Here is a 26,502-nt window from a genome sequence, read left to right as displayed (position 1 = left end):
TGACCAGGAGAACTGAATACTCTAGAGACTCAGCAGACAACACTGTAAGCACCTGAAAACCAGTAAGAGCAATATCAAACAATTGTGACACTCGGCAAATTGCGTAATCATGTCCATCTGTCAGATCACTTGTGGGAGAATCTGGAACTGCTTGTCAGAATAGCCCTTCCTGTAGCCTTTGTCAGGAAAGTGAATTTAAAAATAGTTCTGAGGTCTCTAAAAAGTGAATGTTCCATTGTATCCGCCTAATAAATGCCTTACTATAAATTTATTTATACATTTCCCAGAAAAAAAAGTATATGAATTGGAATTTTACAAAAACTGCCATTGAGAAGGTATAAAAGTGTTACTTTTTTCAGCCAAAGTTAAAGCGGAGGTCCACCCTAAAAAAAAAGAATTCACATTAAAATACTCCTTTTACATTTTTTAAAAAACATTTTTACTTACCAGAAATGGCTGTTGCTAGGCAGTCTTCCTAATCTGCCACTTCATTCTCTGCGGAGCTCCTCTGTCTAGTCCTCGTCCTCGCGTTGCCTCCTGGGAAATGGGGCGCGCTGTCTTCTGGGACCCGCGTGTGTCACAGAAGACAGCCGCCCATTCACAAAGCGCCGCGCGACTCAGGCATGCGCAGTAGGAAACGGACAGTGAAGCGGCAAGGCTCCACTGCCTGTTTCCTTTCATTAGGATGGCGGCGCCGGCACCCAATCCGATGGACGGATCGGTTTCGTGGGGCCGACATCGCATGCTCCCTGGACAGGAAAGTGTCCTTATTAAAAGTCAGCATCTACAGTGTTTGTAGCTGCACACTTAAAAAAATAATAATAAATTGCGGTTGGAACAGCGCTTTAAATTAATTTCTATGCAATTGCCTTCCTGTGCTTTCAACTTTTACACATGCAGGGATTTGACCTAGACTTGTGTCATTTCCTGTGAACTGATCTGAAAGCGCAAACAATGTTATCTTCCTTCTGTCAACTACTAAGTCCCCATGTGATGGAGATGAAGAGAGGAAGACAAGTTTAAAGTTTAAAGTCCAGCCCTTCATAGGTACAGTGGAATAAGAGAGTGCAGCAACCCTAGGAGCAGGGGCGGACTGACAGCTCATGGGGCCCCCGGCAATAGGAGATTATAGGGCCCCCGGGCAATAGGAGATTATAGGGCCCCAGGGCAATAGGAGATTATGGGGCCCCCAGGCAATAGGAGATTATGGGGCCCCAGGGCAATAGGAGATTATGGGGCCCCCTGGCAATAGGAGATTATGGGGCCCCTGGGCAATAGGAGATTATGGGGCCACACAGTATACATACACACAGAATACACACACACACACTGAAAAGGTACTGGAGAGGCGAGGCAGCTATAATCTTGTGATTTTTAGACCAAAAGGATGTCGGTAAGGGACAATTTAGGGACAGATGTAAAAAAACAACACACAGATTTTTACATACTGTCCCCGGTTTTACTGAGGCTGGCAACCCTGATGGGGCCCCCTAGTGGAATAGGGACCTCGGGCAGTGCCCGAGTGCTCGAATGGTCAGTCCGCCCCTGCCTAGGAGTTGACGTGGGTATTCTTTTGCAGAATTACCAGGTCAAAATAAAGGGAAAAAAGCCTCATGCCGCGTACACACGATCATTTTTCAGCATGAAAAAAAAAAACAACGTTTTTCGGCATGTAGAAAAAACTAAGTTTTTCCAACTTTATCATTAAAACGACGTTGCCCACACACCATCGTTTTTAAAAAATGTTCTAGCAAAGCGCGGTGACGTACAACACGTACGACGGCACTATAAAGGGGAAGTTCCATCTGGATGACGCCACCCTTTGGGCTGCTTTAGCGGATTTCGTGTTAGTACAAGACGATTTGCGCTTTTTTGTCTGTTACAGCGTGATGAATGTGCTTACACCTTTATGAATGGTAGTTTTACCAGAACGAGCGCTCCCATCTCATAACTTGCTTCTGAGCATGCGCGGGTTTATAACGTCGTTTTAGCCCACACACGATCATTTTTTACAACCCGAAAAACGTCATTGTTTAAAACGTTGTTAAAGAATGCAGCATGATCGCGATCGAGTCTGCAGGACCCGGAGCTTCGGACCGGGTCGCCACGGCTGGGTACTAGCACAGGACGTACCTGTACGTGCATGTGCCCAGCCGTGCCATTCTGCCGACGTAAATGTGCAGGAGGCGGTCCTTAAGTGGTTAAAAAAACAAAGACATTTAGAGTGTGAATTGGTGGGCTTCGATGGGCAAATGCAGTGTGTGTGTTTAGGTCCCCTATTCACACTGGAGCGACTTTGACAGGTCAAATCACATGACAAGTCGCACTGTATTGTCGGCAATGGCAGTGCTCAAATCGGTGCCACACTTTGCGGTGCCGCATCAATTTAAAAAAGTAGTTCCTGCCTTACTTTTGGCAATTTCAGGTACGACTTTCATAGACATCTGTGCATGAACTACGCAGATGTTTTCCAAGTTGCACCTGGCGTCGCACCAATATGCGGCTTTGAAATTGTGCGATTTCAGATGAAGTTGCACAATTTCAAGGCCACATTCAATGTGAATGGGGGCTGACAGCAGCTTGAAATGCTTCTAATGCCTCATACACACGATCAGATTATCCGACGGGAATTGTGTGATGACAGGCTGTTGTCGGAAAATCTGACCATTTGTACGCTCCATCGGACAATTGTCGGATTTTCCTCCAACAAATGTGTGTTGTCAGATTATCCGATTGTGTGTACAAATCTCCAAAGTACAAATACGCATGCTCAGAAGCAATGCTCACTATAACACATTAGCAGGTGTTGCCCAAAGGGTGGCGCTAACGAGCTGAAAAAACATGTAGTTTTGTGTTTGTTGGCTGATAATTCTTTGCCGTTTGTATGCAATACAATATCACGGCCAATGCCCTTCGGACAAATGTCCTTCGCTTTGTCCGATGGAAATCCGATCATGTGTATGAGGCTATAGAGCAGTGATGGTGAACCTTGGCACCCCAGATGTTTTGGAACTACATTTCCCATGATGCTCATGCACTCTGCAATGTAATTGAGCATCATGGGAAATGTAGTTCCAAAACATCTGGGGTGCCAAGGTTAGCCATCACTGCTATAGAGCATTCAGAATTCATTACAGGTGCAGGTGATCACGACTTGATCTGTTTTATCTGCTTCTGGATTCCAATAGCCCTTTTTATGGTGACAGTTCTAAAGCCACACAAAGCCAATCAACACAGGTCCTCTAAATGTTGATTTTTAGCGTACCTTCAATGGAAAAAAAAACACTTTTTATTTTTAATGGAATTTTTAATCAGGCTTTAAGCAGTGGGAATTGTCTGGTGGCTCTTATAATGGTAAACAGCGAGCAATAAAATACTTGATTGTAGGAGTTACAGGAACTGTAGTAATCAGCAGTAAAATGCATTAAAAAAAAGTTCCTTTTCATAAAAGAACCTTTTTATACACTTTACTGCTGATTACATTTCATAAAAGTTGTTTAATTGCTTTTGTGTGTTGGAAGGCTCATTTTCTCTAATCGTAAGACTGTATATTGTAACGATCTCATTGGTGCCCTCTACTGGCTGTACATCACTATTACACTTCTGTGTTGGATTAAAGTTCAACTAAAGGCTCCTGTATCACAGTCTATACATGTACCAAATCCAGTTACTATGCTATGCACAGTCCTCATAAAATAAACGAAAAAAAAAAAAAAAAAAACATTTATTACAAGAATTTCAATGCTCTAAAACAGTTTCAAAGGCCCACGCGGACCTAGACCCAGATGCTGGCTCCCATGCAGTTCATCCTCCACTCTGAAAGCAATCATCAGAAAAGAAAGTAGCCAAACTCCACAGTAAAAAGCCACTGGGCCGGATTCAGATACAATGGCGTATCTGTCCGGCCCGCGTTGCGTATCTCCGATACGTTACGCCGCTTTAACTTTGGGCGCAAGTTCTTTATTCAGAAAGAACTTGCGCCCTTAGTTACGGCGGCGTAACGTATGTGTTGCGGCGTAAGGCCGTGTAATTCAAATGGGGATGTAGGGGGGGCGTGTTTTATTTAAATTTTGTTTGACCCCGCGTTTTTGACGTATTATTTGAACGGCGCATGCGCCGTCCGTAAAATTTCCCAGCGTGCATTGCTCCAAATGACGTTGCTAGGACGTCATTGTTTTCGACGTGAACGTAAATTACGTCCAGCCGTATTCGCGAACGACTTACGCAAACAACGTAAAAAATTCAAAATTCGACCCGGGAACGACGGCCATACTTAACATAGGATACGCCGCACTTACCCCTCCTATAGCAGGGGTAATTTTACGCCGGAAAAAGCCGAACGCAAACGACGTAAAAAAAACGCCGGGCGGTCGTTCGTTTCTGAATCGGCGTAACTCCTCATTTGCATATTCGTTGCGTAAAGATACGGAAGCGCCACCTAGCGGCCGGCCTGGAATTGCAGCCTAAGATCCGACGGTTAAAAACAATGTAATAAAAAGATATTGAAAACAAACCTTTCCGAGGCTTTCTGAGATAAGCCCCCGAGCATTTCCGCTCTCCAGCGCCCCCCCCCCACCCCTGGCCACATGCGGTATTGCATGCCATAGAAGTCAATGTGGAACTAATTATCTTTGTTTCCATTGACTTCTATGGGGAAACTCTCTTTGATATGCTACCACGCATGCTTGAGATGACTTTGAGGCCTTCGTGGTAACTTCCTCGGCATAGGTAGGGTGAAGCAAAATGGCGGCGACGGCATCGATTGTGACAAGCGCATTCTCATCGTACGCGATGGCGTTACCGCGTTCTTGACTTTCAAGAGAACCGCGGTTCTTTTGAAATGTCAGTGTGTACACTCGGGCTGGCAAGAGATTCTTGCCAAGAATCTCGTCGGGAAAAACAACGTTTTGAACCTGACGAGATTCTTGCCCGTGTGTACGAGGCCTTTCTCTCTTTCCTCTCTCTGTTGCTCGGGCCCACAGGCTCGGTCCTGTTGGCCTTGGACACATGGTGTGTCGCTCTTCTATTTTGCAAAAGGGTGAATGTTATCCTCTGCTATGTGATCTTACAGTTTGTTTTCACATATAGCGTGAGCTCTGTTGGACCAGCACACACCTTGGGATAATCTGAGGCATAGAGCGGACCGGGTAACCTGCATGTAGGGAGGCTGGATCAACTCCAGTTGATTTAAAGCTGTCTTATACCAGCATTTACCTATCAATGACCAAACACCATCCCTGCACATGCGCTATATGGGCGCTAGGATTCTGAACACCCACAAAAATGGCCAGGTTCCCAGTATTCATCCATACAAGCAACATTTGATAAGAGTGACTGTATAGGATGCCGCCATTATTGATCAACCTTTGACGCACCTCGATATACCCTATGAGGCAGGGTTATCTGCCCAGTGGAGACTGCTCTCGCTGTGCTCTCCGGTTTCATTTTTGAAGATCACCACCTGTTTGTTTGTTCCTGAAGAAGCCCCGTATTAGGGCGAAACATGTAGAACTACTAACACAGGTTTTTATGATGAAGTCCTTCTGCACATGACTGCATAAGTAGCACTTTTTCTGTGATTCTTTCTGTGATTTTTTCCTCAAAAGAATGCTTCAATGACAATTTTCTAATGTTTTGCACCAATAAATGTATATCTTTTTTAGGAAAAGCTTTTCTTGTTCTCTCGATTCTTGTGCTGTGGGTTTGGCGAAGGTCACCACCTCATATATACATTGACTTTGGTTATATCTTTCCCTTTTGCATCCTAAAGTGGAGGTTCGTCCGGAAATTACAATTTTTAAGATTAGATTGAGGCTCATTTTGTCAAGGGGAATCGGGTGTTTTTTTTTAAATCGAAGCAGTACTTACCGTTTTAGAGATACATCTTCTCCGCCACTTCCGGGTATGGGCTGCAGGACTGGGCATTCCTTCTTGATTGACAGTCTTCCGACAGGCTTCCGACGGTCGCATCTATCGCGTCACGATTTTCCGAAAGTAGCCGAACGTCGGTGCGCAGGCGCCGTATAGAGCCACACCGACGTTCGGCTTCTTTCGGCTACTCGTGACGCGATGTATGCGACCGCCGGAAGCCTGTCGGAAGACTGTCAATCAAGAAGGAACGCCCAGTCCCGAAGACCATACCCGGAAGTGGCGGAGAAGATCGCTCTCTAAAATGGTAAGTACTGCTTCGTTTTTTAAAAAAAATAGCCGATTCCCCTAGACAAAATGAGCATGAATCTAATCTTAAATTTTTTTTTTAGGGTGAACTCCCACTTTAAACGTCCCATATTCCACCCCGAATCTGGGATTTTTTCTAATCCTAACCATAATGTTTCACATATACTCCAGCTTGACAGCTGGTATGTCATCTAGTCCAGCATAATGTCATTTTAACAGGACATATGAGGTATGGACATCTTTTTGCTGGCGATGTATGCCCGCTTTTGGACTTCTAAAGGCTGGCTCAATTTTTAGAACTATGGACTAGCCTTCCTGATGCCTGCAGTTCTATACTTGTTAGCCCATGCAGGGCCAATCCTAGGTTCACAGGTGCCTGGGTGCAGAAATATTTCTGGCGCCCCCACATGGGCGTGGTCATTTTTACTAACTCCTCCCCTTTACAAATGTTTCTATGGCAATGACTCAACCACAGAGATGCTCCCCCCACGAAGTCTTCATTACCCTGGGATCCTTACATGATCTCTTAACAACAAACAAAATACAGGAAGAGAAGCAGAGTACTTGGGACCTGGAGGGGGGCCTCTCTGATGGACACAGAGAGGACTTCTGTTAGAGAGTCTGTTGGAAAGACCCTCAGACATACTACAGACATGATACAGGAGATGGTCAGAGACTGCAGACTTGATACAGGAGATGGTCAGAGACCACAGGAGACGGTCAGAGATTGCAGACATAGTACAGGAGATGATCAGAGACTGCAGACACAGTACAGTAGATGATCAGAAACTGCAGACACAGTACATGAGATGGTCAGGGACTACAGACATAGTATAGGACAGGGATATGCAATTAGCGGACCTCCAGCTGTTTCAAAACTACAAGTCCCATCATGCCTCTGCCTCTGGATGTCATGCTTGTGGCTGTCAGAGTCTTGCTATGCCTCATGGGAATTGTAGTTCTGCAACAGCTGGAGGCCCACTAATTGCATATCCCTGGTATAGGAGGTCAGAGACACATCAGTTCTGGACGGACACACACCTATGCTCAGAACACTAGTTCTGGATGGACACAAACAAGGAGAGAAGGAGGGAGGGGAGAACTCTGCCACTTCGGCGCCCCCACCTCTGCAGGCGCCTGGGTGCAGTGCACCCTGTGCACCCTGCCTAGGATCGGCCCTGAGCCCATGATGTGTCCACCACTGTTTTTGTACTTTCCTGTTGATGTGCGTTTTCAATAAAACCCTTTGTACAAGAAAACTGGTTCTATCCTAATGACCTTCTTGCTGTACACCATAATTGAATTACACATTTGTCAGGAATACTTTCCACGTGGCCATTTCATTCTCTGCAACAGAGCTTCTTGTTTAAGAATGAATCGGTTCTGGCTGAGAGTTATGGGGAGGGGGGGGGATATGGGGCTATGCAAGGGGAAATCAGCCTTCCAGGAAATGCATCCTTACTTTAGGTTTCTTTAGAGAACATCTATCTACAACCAGCGCCTGAGCAAGAATCTCCAAAGAAGGAGGGGTGCGTTGGGAAAAAGAGGAAAGGGGGTGGGAAACGCAGCGACACAAAAACAACCATTTCCTGTGCTCCGAGAGAGACAGTTAGGAAACAAATTAACAGAATCCCATGCCAAAAATATATATATCCGTAAAACAAAAACTTCCTATCAGCTGCTGCCGGCCCCAGCCTCTCTCTCCCTCTGTGACTCACATCCATCTCTCTCTCTCACACACTATTGAGCTCTCGGCTTTCATCCTCAAGCTGCTGCAAGGATATCAGCACTTTTTACTCCTCAAATTCAAATTTGAAATGCTCCTTCCATATCTGCAGGCTGCTGCACCTCTGCTCCTTGAGTGACTATAACCGGCAAGCCCTTGGTTTGTGAGTGGATAGAAAAGGTCCACATCTGGAACACATCAGTCTTGTTGGGGCGTGGGAAGAAGAGAGTCTGATTTCCACTGTTCCTGGGGGCTCTTAGTTGGTGGGGTCCAGACGGGAATGCAGTTGCATCTTCGAGTGGAGGAGGTGGAAGTTGCATTGCAGGAGTGTGGATAGAGCAGATACCGAACATTGTTGGATTCTCCCCCTATTGCATTTCCCTTTTCATGGGACTTTTAAGCCAGCTTGGCTGGCAGTGCCATTCTTGGGGGGCTCTCGCCTCTCAAAATGAGTGGAGATGTCCTCTAGCTGCTCCTGACCCTGTGCCGTGCAGCAGGGCTCGCCCTACTTAAGTGAACTTTTTTTTGGTGGTGACAGGCTATGGGCATGCAAAAACTAGTGGTGGTTGCTGTGGCGGTGGCACTGGTGTCCCTTATCCTGAATAATGTGGCTGCCTTCACTCCAAACTGGGTATACCAAACCATGGACGAAGGACGCAAGCGTACTGTTGGGCTGTGGAAGATGTGCTTGTCAGGAAGAGGGGTAAGCCCACGGCCCGGACAGGGAGAGGAGAGAGTTTGCCAGTCAGTTGGCTGGGGGTCAGAGCCATCTGGCTTGCAGGAATCCCGGAACACAGTCAAGTGTAAGTATAGAGTTATATGTGTTTAAGTATTCATCCTACAGTTGTTGTTTTTTTCATAAATTCACAGCCAGGTATTCAATTAAATATCACATTAAAAAAATAATAATAGTTAAATGCTGTTAATGGCCATTTGCATACCTAGGGAGTGTACTAAAACTGGAGCATGCAAATTCTGGTGCAGATCTGCGTGCAAAGCAATCGGCTTCCAAGTTTTAGGCTAGGTTCACACTGCTGCGAATTCAAAATTTGCGGTAAAATCGCAATTTTGGCGCGATTTCGCGGCTGCGATTTTGCCGCGATATCGGCTGCGATTTAAGAGACATCTGTGTAGTGTTCAATGTAAATCGCTGCCCGAAAATCGCAAAAAGTAGTACAGGAACTACTTTTTGAAATCGGTGCAGCGCCGAAGATGCGGCGTCGCACTGATTAGGTCAGTGCCATTGCCGACAATTGCCGGCAAATGCCGCCGATTTGAGATGCGATTTGACATGTGAAATCGCATCTCAAATCGTACCAAATCGTACCCAGTGTGAACCAGGGCTAATTGTCAAAGCTTAATGGAAGAAGTTGAAGTTAGACGCTGATTGGCTACCATGCACAGTTGCTCCAGTTTTAGTAAATCTCCCCTCGTTATGTCATCTTGAAATGACACTATTAAAGAGTGAAACAACCTCGTTTGCCAACTGTATTACCTATTTTGTTGTCTTTTTCTTTTATTGTGCCACCAAGAACAGAAGTCTCTACTGTGCCCAGTATTTTAACATTGTGGCGCTGAAGCAGAAACCATTACCCGTGTATTGTATATGGAATGCTCTCCTAACTGTCGTCAGCACTCTAGAAAGATTCTTTAGACACAGTTGTGTCTACAATTTTCTTTTGGCAATAAGCAGTTAATACTTGGACAAAGTGGGCAAGAGACAGAACCTGGGGGGGTGGGGGGGGTACAAACTGCAATATAACACTTTATTATAAAAATTGGAAAAAGTTAGAACCTCTGACTGGTAGTTATTACTATCTGTGTCTTATATAGTTAGTATAAAGTCCACCTAGTTCATCATAAATAAAAGGTATGCATGTTAAATTTTGGGGTGGTGGGTTAAAAGAGAAAGTGAAGGATGTATAAATGTGTATTTGTTCCTTATCTTTTTATACGAATAAAAAAATTACTTGATTAAAAAAAAAAGTCTAGCTCAACTAGTACAACAAAATCATAAAAAAAAAAGAATAAAGTGAAAACCTCCAAATACAAAACCCTCTACCCACTGCCAGGGGTGGACTGACAACTCATGGGGCCCCCGGGCAATAGGAGATTATGGGACCCCTGGGCAATAGGAGATTATGGGGCCCCCGGGCAATAGGAGATTATGGGGCCCCCGGGCAATAGGAGATTATGGGGCCATCGGGCAATAGGAGATTATGGGTACCCCAGGCAATAGGAGATTATGGGGACCCCGGGCAATAGGAGATTATGGGGCCCCCGGGCAATAGGAGATTATGGGGCCACCAGGCAATAGGAGATTATGGGGCTCCTGGGCAATAGGAGATTATGGGGCCACCAGGCAATAGGAGATTATGGGGCTCCCGGGCAATAGGAGATTATGGGGACCCCGGGCAATAGGAGATTATGGGGACCCCAGGCAATAGGAGATTATGGGGCCCCCAGGCAATAGGAGATTATGCGGACCCCGGGCAATAGGAGATTATGGGGCCCCCGGGCAATAGGAGATTATGGGGACCCCGGGCAATAGGAGATTATGGGGCCCCTGGGCAATAGGAGATTATGGGGCCCCCAGGCAATAGGAGATTATGGGGCCCCCAGGCAATAGGAGATTATGGGGCCCCCAGGCAATAGATTATGGGGCCACAGTATACACACACCACAATATACACACACAGTATACATACACACAGAATACACATACACACACTGAAAAAGTACTGGAGAGGCGGGGCAGCTATAATCTTGGGATTTTTTTTAAAAACACAGATTTTTAAAAACTGTCCCTGGTTTTACTGAGGCTGGCAACCCTGATGGGGCCCCCTAGTGGCATGGGGCCCTCGGGCAGTACCCGAATGGTCAGTCCGCCCCTGTCCACTGCTGATCCAGAGGAAGACAAAAAAAAACTCTTACATCATAGTGCAATTTGTTCCAACAGGGTAAAAAACATTCTTAAACCCCTAAGGTAATCCAATGTTCCCTGGATCAACGACATCTGATCTTCCTATACCAGTGACTACTGCTCCCCTCATTTCTTGTCCTGATGTCACAATGACTAGCCAGTTACAGCTTATAGAAACGTATATCATTTATAAAACGTATGAAGTGCCATATAGAAAAAAAATGCAGGTTTTTTGGAAGGCTCATTCAAGTTGAAACTGATATTTTTGATGCTGTAGAGTCAAGTCTCTGAAGTGAAGTGTTTTTGCTGGAATTTCCAGCACACCTGCTGCAGAAATAATGAAGTGGTCCCATTCTCCCTGCTGGGTTATAAATCTGTTTTATCTTATGGAATAAGTACAAAATAAAATGCTAAGTGGAGGAGGAAGATGCTGTAATGCTTTCCACAGTAACGTAAAGGGATGCTTACTTCTGCCAGTCAGTTTTAGCTTGACTAGGTAACATCACAATTAAAAAAGTTGCTGGGTATGCCCGCTATAATATAACCTCATATACTGGGAGCCCCATGTCTGTAGATAACTACCAGGAATTACAAATGTATTTTCACAGGCAGAACTTTTTTATGTCCCTTAAAGGGGAGTTCCACCCACAATTTCACTTTTTAAATATAAATACCCCTGTAATACACAAGCTTAATGTATTCTAGTAAAGTTAGTCTGTAAACTAAGGTCCGTTTTGTTAGGTTGTTACAGCATTTAGATAGTTTATAATCTAGAAATAGACCGTGGCCATCTTAAGCGTGGGCATCATGAAGCCAGACTGTATGACTTCCTGGATTTCAGCTTTGCATATCTCGCACATGCTCAGTGCACAAGCAATGTAATAGGTTTCAGTCAGGTTTGCAAGGACTACTGGGAAACAAGATGCCTATCCCAGAAACCATTGCAAATAGCCTAGGCAAATAAGGAGGAGGAAGTAATGAAGGACTACAAAATAAAGGTATTTACAAGCAACAAATTAAATAAAAATTGTCCATTCTGAACACTATGAGATTAGAGCATGCAGCACAGACAAACATTAAAAAATGTGTGGAACTCCACTTTAAGAGCTGCTTAGGACCAACAGGAGAAGGAAAAAAAAAATCTCCATGGCAGAATTATCAACAGACTAGCAACTATTGGCCAGATTCAGGGAGCTTTACGCCGGCGTATCAGTAGATACGCCGTCGTAACTCTGAATCTGCGCCGTCGTATCTTTAAGTGTATTCTCAAAATGAGATACACTTAAATCTAGCTAAGATACGACGGCCTGCGCCGTTGTATCTTAGCTTTCTACTTAGGCCGGCCGCTAGGGGCGTGAACGCTGATTTACGCCTAGAATGCGTAAATCAGCGAGATACGCCTATTCACGAACGTACGCTTGCCCGTCGCAGTAAAGATACGCCGTTTACGTAAGACATACACCGGCGTAAAGATAAAGCTGCTCCCTAGGTGGCGCAGCCCATGCAAGGTATGGACGTCGGAACAAGCCTATCTTTTTACGTTGTTTGCGTAAGTCGTACACGAATAGGGCTGTGCGTAAGTTACGTTCACGTCGTAGACAGTGTTCGACGTATCTTAGGCATTCTATCCGACGCATGCGCACTGGGATATGTCCACGGACGGCGCATGGGCCGTTCCTTAAAAACGTCAATCACGTCGGGTCACGAATCATTAACATAAAACACGCCCCCCTGTTCCTCATTTGAATTAGGCGCGCTTAGGCCGGCCCATTTACGCTACGCCACCGTAACTTAGGAGGCAAGTGCTTTGTGAATACAGCACTTGCCTCTCTGACTTACAGCGGCGTAGCGTAAATACGATACGCCGATTGAAACATACGCCGCCCTACGTGAATCCAGCTATATTTATTTTTACAAGTTTTGGCTGTGTATTAGCTTTTGTATATACCCTACGTTGTGATGTGCTGCTGTGGGGTCTTGTGTGTCTTCTGGTCTGTGCATTGGCAGCCTGTTCATCACAAATGCGCCATTTAACATAACATGCATTAAAACACTGCATCACTGTGAAAGTGCCCTTAGGAATATGTGCCAGGGCAGAAATACCTGAAGTCCCATTAATAACTGTTTTTTTTAAGGTGCAAGCTCCAGGAATGAGTCTTTGTTCTCCGCTTGGCTATGCTAACTGCCTTGAACAAGCATTGGTATAACTGGTGTTGGGATACCCGATAAGCACATGTTTGTCAAATTTCAGTGACTCTGGCCCTGTTGGAACCACCTGGCTTGACAAAACTCAAATGGAAAATTGAAGGAGTCAGCTGGAGAATTGTCAGCAGTGTTGCCAACCATCTGTATTTTTACGGACAGCCTGTAAAAACGGGCACTTTTTCCCCCCGTTCGTAAATGTCCGTGGTTGCGAGAATGTGTCAGTAAAAATAGCCGAGATTGTTTTGGCTTGGAACTGCGCATGGAGATTGGAGGCAGGGGGTGATGGTGGCTGCGGTGGTACCACAGAGGGCAATGGAGGCAGGGGGAGATTGGTGGCAGGGGGTGATTGGAGGCAGGGGGTGTTGGTGGCACTGCAGAGGGGGATGGTGGCACAGCAGAGGGTGGGGGTTGGAGACGGGGGTTGTTGGTGGCACAGCAGAGGGTGGGGGTTGGAGACAGGGGTTGTTGGTGGCACCGCAGAGGGGGATGGAGGCAGGGGGCCTGGGGGAGATTGGAGGCAGGGGTTGTTAGTGGCAGGGGGTGTTAGTGGCAGGGGGTGATTTAAAACAGGGAGTGTTGGTGGCATCGCAGAGGGTGGGGATGGAGTCAGGGGTTGTTGGTGGCACCGCAGAGGTAGATGGAGGCAGGGGACGATGGAGTCAGGGGGTGATTGGAGGCAGGGGGCCTGGGGGTGATTGGAGGCAGGGGGAGATTGTGGCAACGCAGAGGGGGGTGAAGGCAGGGGGTGTTGGTGGCAGAGGGGGGTGAGGCAGGGGGTGATGTGACTAAATAATTTGCCCTTATTATATCGAAAATAACAAAAATATGTTTTTTTACCTTAAAGTGGAGTTCCACCCATAAATATAACATTACATCAGTAGTTTTAAAAAAATGTCATTAGTCCTTTACGTATTTTTTTTTTTTTTTTAGATGCCTTCAAAGTGTTGTTGCTAGGCAGAATAGTTAATCTTCCCACTTCCTGCACCTAGGTGCTTAATGCACCGCACAGACTCCTGGGAATGTAGTGGGTGTAACTTACCAGGAGTCTGTGCACTCCCCAGTCTCAAAGAATCATGTGACTTGGACAGCACAGGTGCTGAAACCTGATCTGACACTGCTTGTGCAGCACTGAGCATGTGCGAGATCTGCAAGGCTGAAATCCAGGAAGTCATACAGTCTGGCTTCATGATGCCCACACTTAAGATGGCCCCAGTCAATTTCTATTTTATAAAGTGTCTAAATGCTGTAACAACCTAACAAAACGGACCTTAGTTTACAGACTAACTTTACTAGAATACATTAAGCTTGTGTATTACAGGGGTATTTATATTTAAAAAGTGAAATTGTGGCCGGAACTCCGCTTTAATATCTACCTTAAATCACATTGCTATTTGCCTAGCGTACTCGTTTGTAGCATAAATACTGAAATTTGCACCTAAAAATGTAATTTAGTAACTTTTGTGAAATGCCAGTAAAAACTTGGCTGCGCCAGTAAATTTCGGGTGTCGTGCCAGTAAATTTCAATCTGGTAGGTTGGCAACACTGATTGTCAGCCAAACAGTGACTGCATCCAATCAGATGCAGTCACTGTTCAGGTATTTTGACAGCCACAGGTGCTTTGGCTGCATGAATACAAAGGCTGGCAGAGTAGATTCCTCTATCCACTCTGTTTGGAGTGGATGGAGGAATCTATTGATCAGGCTGAACAAGAGAAATCTAGCAGTGTATAAAATATTTTTTCAATAGCAGCTCCTATATCACTATACTGACAAATCACCATTAAAAGAAACTACACAACACTATTATAAAAGTACAATCATGCAGCACATAAAGCAAATCATAAACCTCATAAAACAAAGCATAAAATTCATAGCAACCAATACACATTCATCTTTTACTGGTGTGACTTCAGTTAAGTGAATTCTGAGTGGTTTCTATTGGTTAGTGTAATTTCTCTTGCATCATTAAAGCTGGATTCGCACCTATGGCATTTTTAGCACTTTTTGCATTTTGCAGATTTGCACTGCATTCAGAAGCTTCCTTATTCCCTGTAATTTTCAGGGAATTTTCAGTCACAATGCAAATTGCAGTATTGAAAAAAAAAAAAACAATCACAATGAACTTTACTGAAGTCAGATTGGTGCAAGATAGAGTCTGACTGTGTACTAGGGCATTTAGACATTGCTCCTTGCAATATTTCATTGAAATGAGCCAAAAGATATTGGTATGGCAAACAACCATAGTCCTCCAGTTGAGGCCCAACAGGCTGAATTTAAAGGAACACTAAAGAGAATAAAAAAAAAATACCAAACATGTTATACTTACCTCCACTGTGCAGCTCGTTTTGCACAGAGTGGCCCCGAACCTGGTCTTCTGAAGTCCCTCGGCGGCTGTCTCGGCTCCTCCCCCGCAAGAACTTTCCACCTTCATGTGAGCTCAAAGGATTTTTGACACCCTGACCATGTATACCCCACCTTTTTAATGAAGTGCCCATCAAATGCAACCATAGCAGCACCCAGCAATGCAGCCTACCAGCCCCCATCAATGCAGCCTACCATCGCCCATCAATTCAGCCTACCAGCGCCCATCAATGCAGCCTACCAGTGCCCATCAATTCAGCCTACCGGCGCCCATCAATTCAGCCTACCAGCCCCCATCAATGCAGCCTATCAGCGCCCATCAATGAATGTATGCTTGTTTTCATTCATTCCGGAGGCGGAACAGAGACACAGTCCTTTCCCCTACCGCCACTGCGCCTCTGACACTATATGCGAATGAAGCGGTGGCTGCCTGCTGAAGCTGAAACTTAGGCCCTGTACACACGATTAGTCCAAACTGATGAAAACGGCCTGAAGTTCAGTTTCATTGGTCCAAACCGACCGTGTGTATGCCCCATCGGTCTGTTGTCCTTCGGTCCAGAAACAGAGAACTTGCTTTAAAATTGGACCGATGGACGCCTGACCGATAGGTCAAAACCGATGGTTAGTACGCAAAAGCATCGGTTCCAAACACGGGCATGCTCAGAATCAAGTCGACGCATGCTTGGAAGCATTGAACTTAATTTTTCTCTGCACGTCGTTGTGTTTTACGTCACCGCGTTGGACTCGATCGGTTTTTGAACTGATGGTGTGTAGGCACATCAGACCATCAGTCAGCTTCATCGGTTAACCGATGAAACTGAACTTCAGTCCGTTTTCATCAGTTTGGACTGATCGTGTGTACAGGGCCTTAGTTGCTTGCTGCAGAGAGAAGAGAGTAGGAACACCAATGGCCAAGTGTCCTAGTGGCAGCAGTGTGCCCTAGGCGGCCGGCCTAGTTTGCCTAGTGGTAGCACCGGCCCTGTGTGACAAAGTTGTTCCTGCATAGATGTGCAGTGAGTGAGTGTTGTCACCCTAAGTCTGGTAGTGTGTCACTGGTAGGATCACTTTAGTAAGGATAAAAAAAAAACTGTGGATGTAAACTTCCATCTTTTGCTTTTACCTATAGTGTAAATATCTCCTAAACGTGCACAGTTTAGGAGATATTTAATGTACATGCTGCCAGTGACATCACTGGCGCATGCGCTGTAGGAACGGTCACCCGTGCCATTTCTTCAGAGCCCCGTGCCATGAACGGCGGCTCCTGCATTCATGCATGGGAGTGACTTCATCACAGCTCCGGCCAGTCACAGAGCCAGAGTCCGCAAACTCGGAAGCAAGACGCGTGAAGATGAGAACGCCTGCAGTGCTGACATCTCGGTGCTGGAAGAGCTTTGTTTTAAGGTAAGTTTAACATAATGTGCTAGTATGCAATGCATACTAGCACATTATGCCTTTACCTTGCAGGTACAAAAAAATACAAAAAAATTGTCCAGCGGTTTAGAACCGCTTTAAGCCAACTATAATGGGGACTGTTTTATCTGTTTTCATTGAACTGCTTTGGGTGCACTCTAGAGGAGAAAATGGGAGATAGCTGTGTTCGAGGCTGACCTATATGAGATTTATCTATGCTTACTACCAGTTAATAGAGGTGAGAGTTCTGTGAGACCAGTAGGAGGATTCTGTACCTATTTACTATCATTCCTTTTACCCCATCGTTTATTATCTTCAATGGACTATATCCAAGGGAGCCACCATTGGAACACCCGTCACTAGAGATAGGCATCCACCTTATGATTTATGACTATGCACTTTAAGTGGACTTTGTTTTTCTACATTTACACCACTTGGTTCACCGTTTACTAATTGCATTTTTTGATTCATTTTATTTACACTTTTTAGTGTATGTTCTTCTTTATTTCAGCCTTTACACTATTTATTCACTGTTATCAGAGTGTTTTTTATTTGAATGTATTTTCTTTAGCGCAAGATCATATTTGTACTCTATTACATTACATCAGCTCTCTTTGTATTATTTCAGTAGATGTAAACCCTAACTGAATGGCCTTTAGTTTACTAAAGCGATGTATCTAGTGTTTGTCAAATAAAATACTTTTTTTCTAGTTTTATTATTCGTTATTGCATTCCAGTGCTGCTGATCTCTATCATGCACTTTAAAAGAGAAGTTTGGGATTTAAAAAGAAAGCAAAAAACCGATTTGATCCGATGCGGTATCTTTCCCCTGCCGACTTTGCATTGAGAACTGAGCGATCAAACACCACTGATCGCTCAGTTTCCTTCCCCTCTACTCTGAGAGCCGTGACTGTCAGTCACTGGAGCGCTGGGCTGTGGAAGGGGCGGGAGGAGCTGGATGAGGTCCTCAGTGGATCGCTGAGACGCTAAGCCAGGGGCCGGTCTAAGCTTCTGGGTGGATCCTGACCATATGGTTGGGATCTTTCCCAAGCCGGGACCGGCTGAGTGACGTCAGCTGACAGCGGGCTTTATTCCGCTGTTGGCTGAAAACAGGTCGGCAGAACGAACTGCACTCTTGTGATCCATATAGGGTGGCCACTTTATCCCTTTAAACCCGAACACATAAGAATTACACAGGCTCTGAGGCCAATTTAATGCAGATAAGGCCCCAAGTGAGTTTAATTACCACCTTATCAGCCACAGAACCTGTTTAATTAATATGTGTTTAGTTTTAAATTGATGAGGTGGCAACCCTAGATCCACAGGAGAAGTATGGCCAAAAAAGCTTTGGCCATACCTCTCCTTTAATGACGTCTGTATGGCATTTCTCAGGGTGGGTTTACCCTGATGGTGTAAACAGTGGATCATGCTTGCTTAATTTGTGTTGAAATGGCCACTTAAAGCGGTGGTTCCCCCGAATTACGTTTTTTTTTTTAAAACCCTTTCACCCGCTTTTGCTAGATGCAAGAGTCTACTCACCCGTCCTGCTGTTTTATGTGGCTGCATAACGATTTGCCATAAAACGATATGTTATATAAATTATAGATGGACGTTTCCATCTTATGTCCTGGCAGTGTGAAGCCCCACAGGACTTTCTTCCGGGATGCGGTGAATGCTGCAGTCCCAGCATTCACCGCTGTATCCCGCGCATGTGCAGTGTTGACGGCGAGCCGCGCCGTCAACACTGCTCAGTTGCCATTGCAACGGCCGGCGTCATAATGACCCGCCCCGTTGTGCTGCTGACACAATTGAGCTAATACTTTCTCTCAGCAATAGCTCAGAACTAATTGAGCAGCTGAGGAGGCGTGAGTATTGTCCAGCCAGGCATCCCCAAATATTACAAAAAATATATATTTAATGGATATAATTACATGTTTTAATAGTGACCATTAAACACAGTGTTATAAACAGAGAAGGGCAAAAATCATCATGCTGCTGATTACTATAAAAAGGTTTTAAAATCTTACCTTATATTAAAATGACATTTATCGATCGTCTGAACGTCCTTTCTCCTCGGGACAGTGCTGCACTGTAACTTCTCCAACTGTTTCTCAGGTGTGTAATAAACAATAGACTTGTTTACACCTGGTTTCCAGCACTTGTAATGGTGGAATTGGATCCGCCCTTGGCACCTGACCTGCTGCAGAGTCATGTGACATGCAAAATCACACGAGATTTGCCATGCTGGAGCCAAAGATTTCTCATCCTCTGCAGTGTGACGAGACCCTGCACAGTAATCCCAGGAAACAATGCGGCGACGAAGGGACACGCCCACTCCCGCGGGATACCAACCAGGAAGTGGCAGCTGATCAAAGGTATGGAATCGTTTTTATTTTTTTTAACTAGCGAGTTGTGCAAAAACGGCCTGAGCCTGGGTGTTTGAGCTGATGTTATATATTAGGGTGAACCACCGCTTTAAAGTCTCCACCAGAAGTCCATGTGAAAGGATGGCAATGCAAGAGCACAAATGGGAGACAGTGGACCATGCCACGTGTAATGTGTGTTAAAATGACCGCTTGTGGTTTTTATGGAAGCCTGTGTGATAGCACCTGATCTCAGTTGTGAGATGGGAAATGCATTTTGATTATGCCCTGCTTAGGACAGAAAGTATTGCATGTGTCTCGGAAGCAGGTGCCAGCAATTCGTTTGACAGTGCGTTGTCACCCTAGCCACTTAAGCCCCAGACCATTTTGTTAGTAAAGGACCTGGCCCCTTTTTGCGATTCGGCACTGCGCCGCTTTAACTGACAATTGCGCGGTCGTGTGACGTGGCTCCCAAACAAAATTTACGTCCTTTTTTCCCCCACAAATAGAGCTTTCTTTTGGTGGTATTTGATCACCTCTGCAGTTTTTATTTTTTGCGCTATAAACAAAAATAGAGCGACAATTTTGAAAAAAAACTTTAATTTTTACTCAGTTTAGTCTATGTATTCTTCTACATATTTTTGGTAAAAAAAAACCAAAAAAACGCAAAAAGGGTTTATTGATCGATTTGCGCAAAAGTTATAGCGTCTACAAAATAGGGGATAGTTTTATGGCATTTTCATTAATATTTTTTTTTTACTAGTAATGGTGGCGGTCAGCGATTTTTATCGCGACTGCGACATTATGGCAGACACATTTGACACCATTTTAAGACCATTGTCATTTTTACAGCGATCAGTGCTATAAAAATGAACTGATTACTGTGAAAATGACACTGGCAGTGAAGGGGGTTAACCTGTAGGGGTGCTGAAGGGGTTAAGTGTGCCCTAGTGAGTGATTCTTACTGTGTGGGGGCATAGCTTGGCGTGTGACGTCACCGATCGTCGTTCCCTATGACAGGGAACAGACGATCAGTGACACTCTCACTAGGAAGAACGGGGAGAGGTTTGTTTACACTCACCTCTCCCCGTTCTTCAGCTGTGACCCGATCGCGGGATACCAGCGGCAATCAGGTCCGCATGTCCCGCAGGCGTGGTCACGGCGTGCGCGTGACCAGGGGCTGACTGACAACTCATGGGGCCCCCGGGCAATAGAAGATTATGGGGCTCCTGGGCTTACAGATGGCCACCATGCCAGGAGGCAGTGCAGAGGCGGGGCAGCTAAAATCTCGGGATTTTCACATCAAAAGCATGTCGGTTTCGGACATATAAGTGACAGATCTAAAAAAAAAACATAGATTTTTACATACTGTCCCTGGTTTTACTGAGCCTGGCAACCCTGATGGGGCCCCCTAGTGGCATGGGGCCCTCGGGCAGTGCCCGAGTGACTCAATGGTCAGTCCGCCCCTGCGCGTGACCCACGGCTGGGCTCTTAAAGGGGACGTACCTGTACGTCCTTTTGCCCAGCCGTGCTGCTCTGCCGACGTATATCGTCGCTAGGCGGTCCTTAAGCGGCTAGAAAGGGCCTGAGCAAGGATTATCACGGCAGGATTGCCAAGTAATATTTTAATGAAAAATGCAGATTAATAACAAATAAAAATAAAAAGGACTTTACATGAAATTACATTGATATGAGCGAATAATGATTGGGTTTACATCCACTTTAAATACTGCCCGGTGCGTCTAGACCAGCATAATTATTTCAAACCAATTACAGAAAAATGTCTATAGGAATTTACCCAAGACATCTCGGATTACAGCTGTGCGAATTTTTACTTCATCTCCATTAAACACCCAGGAGATAGGAGGCCTAGTCCCTATCCAAAGTGGTTTAGGATTTAACCCCTTCCCACCCACCATTTACCTAGTTTAAAAAGAAGAAGAAGGTGGCGCCAGTAACGTTGTGCAGCCCTCATCAGCCAGGAAAGAGTTACAGCAAAAACGCACAGCATGCATTAGGTCACTAGTAATAAAACATTCATCATCCACTTTCCTTCCCCCTCCGCTGCTCCCCCCCAAAGGTCAAATACCACATGTACAAAGCAGTGTGTAAAACAGTGTGCAGCTTTGTAAAGAGCATGTTACAGGATAGTGCGCTCTACACAGGCCAACCATTCCAGGCCAGCTCTGTGTATGAATGATCGCTGTGTGCCTATTCTTTTCACAATGGTTTTTATTATGTTTCAGAAGGTATATGGGTGCACAATGCACAAGTACAGTAAAACCTTGGTTTGAGAGCGTTTTGCAAGACAAGCAACATTTTTAAATAAATTTTTAGGTAGATTCACGTAGCTATGCCTAACTTTGCGGCGGCGTAGCTTAAGGAATTTAAGCTACGCCGCCGTAAGTTAGCGAGGCAAGTACATGATTCACAATGTACTTGCCTGCTAAGTTACGACGGCGTAGCCTAAATCGGCGGGCGTAAGGACGCCTAATTCAAATGTGTTGGAGGGGGGCGTGTTTTATGTTAATGAGGCTTGACCTCACGTTTTTTACGGTTTTTTTTACTGCGCATGCGCCGGGCGCCTACATTTCCCAGTGTGCATTGCAGCTAAGTACGCCGCACGGGCCTATTGATTTCGACGTGGACGTAAATCCCGATTCACGGACGACTTACGCAAACGACGTAAAAAATTCGCATTTCGAATACTTGACATTACTATTCCAACTAGGGCTTAGCTCTAACTTTACGCGGCCTATCTCTTACGTAAACGGCGTAAAAAAGTACTGCGTCGGCCGGGCGTACGTTCGTGAATCGGTGTATCTACTAATTTGCATAATCTACACCGACCGCAATGGAAGCGCCACCTAGCGGCCATCCGAAATATTGCAATCTAAGATAGGACGGCGCAAGCCGTCGTATCTTAGATATGTTTAAGCGTATCTCTGTTTGAGCATACACTTAAACATAAGTCGGCATAGATTCTGAGTTAGGTCTGCTTATCTACTGATAAACCGGCCTAACTCTTTATGAATCTACCTATTTGACTTTTTGAAATTTTGAAGAGTAGGGTCATGTCACAACCGAGTATAAAATAGAAGAGAGGCACCTCTAAGCCTAGGTTCACATTGGAGCGATTTGTCATGCGATTTGAGAGATCAAATTGCATGACAAGTCGCAGCCTATTGGAGGCAATGGCACTGTTCCAATCGGTGCAACACTGATTTTGCGGCGCCGAACCGATTTGCCAAATTAGGCCTGGATTCACGTACAGCGGCGTATCTTTGAGCGGGCGTAACGTATCCTATTTACGTTACGCCTCCGCAACTTAGACAGGCAAGTGCAGTATTCTCAAAGCACTTGCTCCGTAAGTAGAGGCGGCATAGCGTAAATAGGCTGGCGTAAGCCCGCCTAATTCAAATGTGGAAGATGTGGGCATGTGTTATGTAAATGTTAGGTGAACCCACGTAAATGACGCTTTTTACGAACGGCGCATGCGCCATCCGTGGACATATCCCAGTGTGCATTGCTCCAAAGTACGCCGCAAGGACGTATTGGTTTCGACGTGAACGTAAATTACGTCCAGCCCAATTCACGGATTACTTACGCAAACAACGTAAAATATTCAAAATTCAACGCGGGAACGACGTCCATACTTAACATTGGTACGCCGCATGTACGCCTCATATAGCAGGGGTAACTTTACGCCGGGAAAAGCCTAACGTAAACGGCGTATCTGTACTGCGTCGGCCGGGCGTACGTTCGTGAATTCGCGTATCTAGCTGATTTACATATTTATAGGCGTAAATCAGCGTACACGCCCCTAGCGGCCAGCGTAAATATGCAGTTAAGATACGACGGGGTAAGAGACTTACGCCGGTCGGATCTAATACAAATCTATGTGTAACTGATTCTAAGAATCAGGTGCATAGATACGACGGCTCGGACTCAGAGTTACGACGGCGTATCTGGAGATACGCCGGCGTAACTCGTTTGAGGCCTTAGTTCCTGCACTACTTTTGACAATTTCAGGTGCGACTTCAATAGACATCTGTGCATGAAGCCAAACAGATGTCTATGAAGTAGCACCTGAAATCGCGCTGACCATGCTACTTTTAAATCGCGCTACTTCAAGTGAAGTAGCGCGATTTCCAAATAGCAGCAATGTGAACCAGGGCTAAGAGTAGCAATATGGTTACATTTAATGAAGGTGCAACATTTAGAAACTCACATGGTTGATGATTAAAACAGGCACATCTAAGTATGCAGGCATCCGGGGTAAAGCTGTCCACATAGAACATTCTCCTCACCGCCATTGATGCCGTCCCTTCCATGAGCGGTTCAAGCCTCGCTTTCAGATCAGTCGACTGCAGGGTAATTTTCCCGGTCACGATTGCAGACTGATAGCAGTGATAAACGGCAGTGAGGTTGACGGTCTATGTGGAATCACTTTACCCCAGTTGCCTGAATACTTAGATGTGCCTCTTTTAATCATCAACCGCGTGACTTGCTAAATGTTGTACCTTCATTAACCTCCCTGGCGGTATGATTATTTCAGATTTTAGGTGCTGAAAGCGGTACCATTATTTTGCATGGAAATTTGGTGTTTTAAATTGTAGGTCTGTAATTCGTAGAAATAACTCACTTAAAGCGGAGGTTCACCCAAAAATCAACTTTCTGCCATTAGATCCAGCATACTGCTGACATCTGCAGTATGCTGTTTTTTTTTTTTTTTTTGTACTTATCGTTTTATCAGCTGTTATTCGGCTCCGAGCGGGGATTCCTTCCGGGTATAGGCGTTCCTAAGCCAAGCGGAGTTGATTGACGGGCTTCTAAAGCGCGTCACGCCTTCCGAAAATACCCGAAGTGACACTCGGGTGTTTACGCCGCCTGCGCAGTCAGCTCTACATGGCAGGCGCAGGCGCCGTATAGCGGCGTAAACACCCGAGTGTCACTTCGGCTATTTTCGGAAGGCGTGACGCGCTTTAGCAGCCCGTCAATCAAATCCGCTTGGCTTAGGAACGCCTATTCCCCGCAGAAATCCCCGCTCGGAGCCGGATAACAACGGCTGATAAAACGATAAGTACAAAGAACAAAACAAAAAAAAACAGCATACTGCAGATGTCAGCAGTATGCTGGGTCCAATGGCAGAAAGTTGATTTTTGGGTGAACCTCCGCTTTAAATCTGTCCAAACAAGAGTCTAGTAGACATCCCGGGTATGACAACGTTTGAAAAACAAAATCATAAATTATAATATAATAAATAAATATAAATAATTCTAACAAATAATAATGTAATTATAATAAAAATTATTCAATAATAAATCAAAATCACTGAAATTTGCTCAGTTGCAGAATTGTCGCTGTCATTACTTTTATTTTTTTATGACGAATTTCCCCACAAATCGCTATCGCACAATTCTGCAAGTGATTATAATTTATTATCACTGTTTTCTAGCTGCTCTAAAACCACTTTTGACATAAAGGGACACTTTTGGTTGCTATGGACAATCTCCAGTTTGCAGGCAGAAAGAACAGTTTTTATTATATAAAATGACATGCAGGGCACTGGGCAGACCACTAGGGACAAGGGGGGTGTGTATTTTTTTACATACAGTACTGTAATCTATAAGATTACAGTATACTGTATGTATTGTGTTTGTTTACGTTTTTGAATTTGGCGCCGATCTCCGCTCCCGTGCGTCGTAACGTCGCAGGGAACGGAGATCGGCGGCAAACAGGGACACTGTGTGAATAGAGTAAGGACCCGCTCGCTCACACAGCAGGGAGGCATCGCAGGATCCAGGGACAAGGTAAGTAAACCCTGCCTGTGGATGCTGCGAGGCGAGCCCGAGTCTGGCTCGGGGTTACCGATCGCAGCACAAAAAGCCAGACTCGGGAATACCGCCAGCCAGGTTAAATGTAACCATATTGCTACACTTAGAGGCGACTCTCTTCTCTTTTATACTCTGCAGCTCCTGCTGGATTTTGCTTCTAACCCTCTTTTGGAAGCTTCCAATGGCCATTTGTGGATGGGCATTTTATGGTTACAGCAACCTATTGCTCTAATCTTTTTATATGGACTATAAACAAAAGGACATATGAATAAATGGTTGTGGAACGAATCATCTGAGTTTCCATTATTTCTTATGGTGAAATTCGCTTTGATATACAAGCGCTTTGGATTACAAGCATGTTTCTGGAACAAATTATGCTCGCAATCCAAGGTTTTACTGTATCTGGAAAAACGTAGTTACACCAGGTAAATTAACTAAGGAAGTAGAAAATAAAAGAGCTGAAAAGTAGAGGAGATAGCACATAGCTGACCAAACAATTTAAAAAAATAATATCAGTATCAATCCGATGTTGTAGTTGTCTCCCACCAGCTATAAGCCTGAAAACTGAGTGATCAGATGAGCACTGATCGCTCAGTTATTGGTCTTCACTGAGCAGAGAGTGATGACTGTCAGTCACTGCTCTCTGCTCTGCCCCTCCAGAGCACTGGGATATGGGATTGTGGGATCGGCTGGCTCAGGCTCTCAGTGGCTTACTGAGAGCCTGAGCCAGTTGCCAGACAGGCATCTGGGTGGATCATGACAATATTGTCAGGATCCCGTCAGAGCCTGGACTGCCTCTGTGATGTCAGCCAACAGTCGGCTGTGTAATAAGTGCACTCCTGGGACCCACATGAGAAGTATGCCTAATACAGGGAGTGCAGAATTATTAGGCAAGTTGTATTTTTGAGGATTCATTTTATTATTGAACAACAACCATGTTCTCAATGAACCCAAAAAACTCATTAATATCAAAGCTGAATATTTTTGGAAGTAGTTTTTAGTTTGTTTTTAGTTTTAGCTATTTTAGGGGGATATCTGTGTGTGCAGGTGACTATTACTGTGCATAATTATTAGGCAACCTAACAAAAAACAAATATATACCCATTTCAATTATTTATTTTTACCAGTGAAACCAATATAACATCTCAACATTCACAAATATACATTTCTGACATTCAAAAACAAAACAAAAACAAATCAGTGACCAATATAGCCACCTTTCTTTGCAAGGACACTCAAAAGCCTGCCATCCATGGATTCTGTCAGTGTTTTGATCTGTTCACCATCAACATTTCATGCAGCAGCAACCGCAGCCTCCCAGACACTGTTCAGAGAGGTGTACTGTTTTCCCTCCTTGTAAATCTCACATTTGATGATGGACCACAGGTTCTCAATGGGGTTCAGATCAGGTGAACAAGGAGGCCATGTCATTAGTTTTTCTTCTTTTATACCCTTTCTTGCCAGCCACGCTGTGGAGTACTTGGACGCGTGTGATGGAGCA

The 26,502-nt window shown here is 45.0% G+C and overlaps 2 protein-coding genes across 2 annotated transcripts in view; one reads left to right on the top strand and one right to left on the bottom strand.

The window, feature by feature from the left end:
* Nucleotides 1-26,502, bottom strand: part of IFT140 (intraflagellar transport 140) — a 164,866-nt gene that overhangs the window by 48,583 nt on the left and 89,781 nt on the right. The window lies entirely within an intron of this gene.
* TMEM204 (transmembrane protein 204) overlaps nt 7,753-26,502 on the top strand; it is a 28,768-nt gene continuing 10,018 nt past the window's right edge. The window contains exon 1 of the mRNA XM_040356658.1: nt 7,753-8,706. Within this exon, the coding sequence (XP_040212592.1) occupies nt 8,445-8,706 (262 nt within the window). The 5' untranslated portion in view covers nt 7,753-8,444. The remainder of the gene's footprint in view (nt 8,707-26,502) is intronic.

This window comes from Rana temporaria, chromosome 6, assembly GCF_905171775.1.
Source record: "Rana temporaria chromosome 6, aRanTem1.1, whole genome shotgun sequence".
NCBI lineage: Eukaryota > Metazoa > Chordata > Amphibia > Anura > Ranidae > Rana > Rana temporaria.
This window is presented reverse-complemented; position numbering and strand designations above follow the sequence as displayed.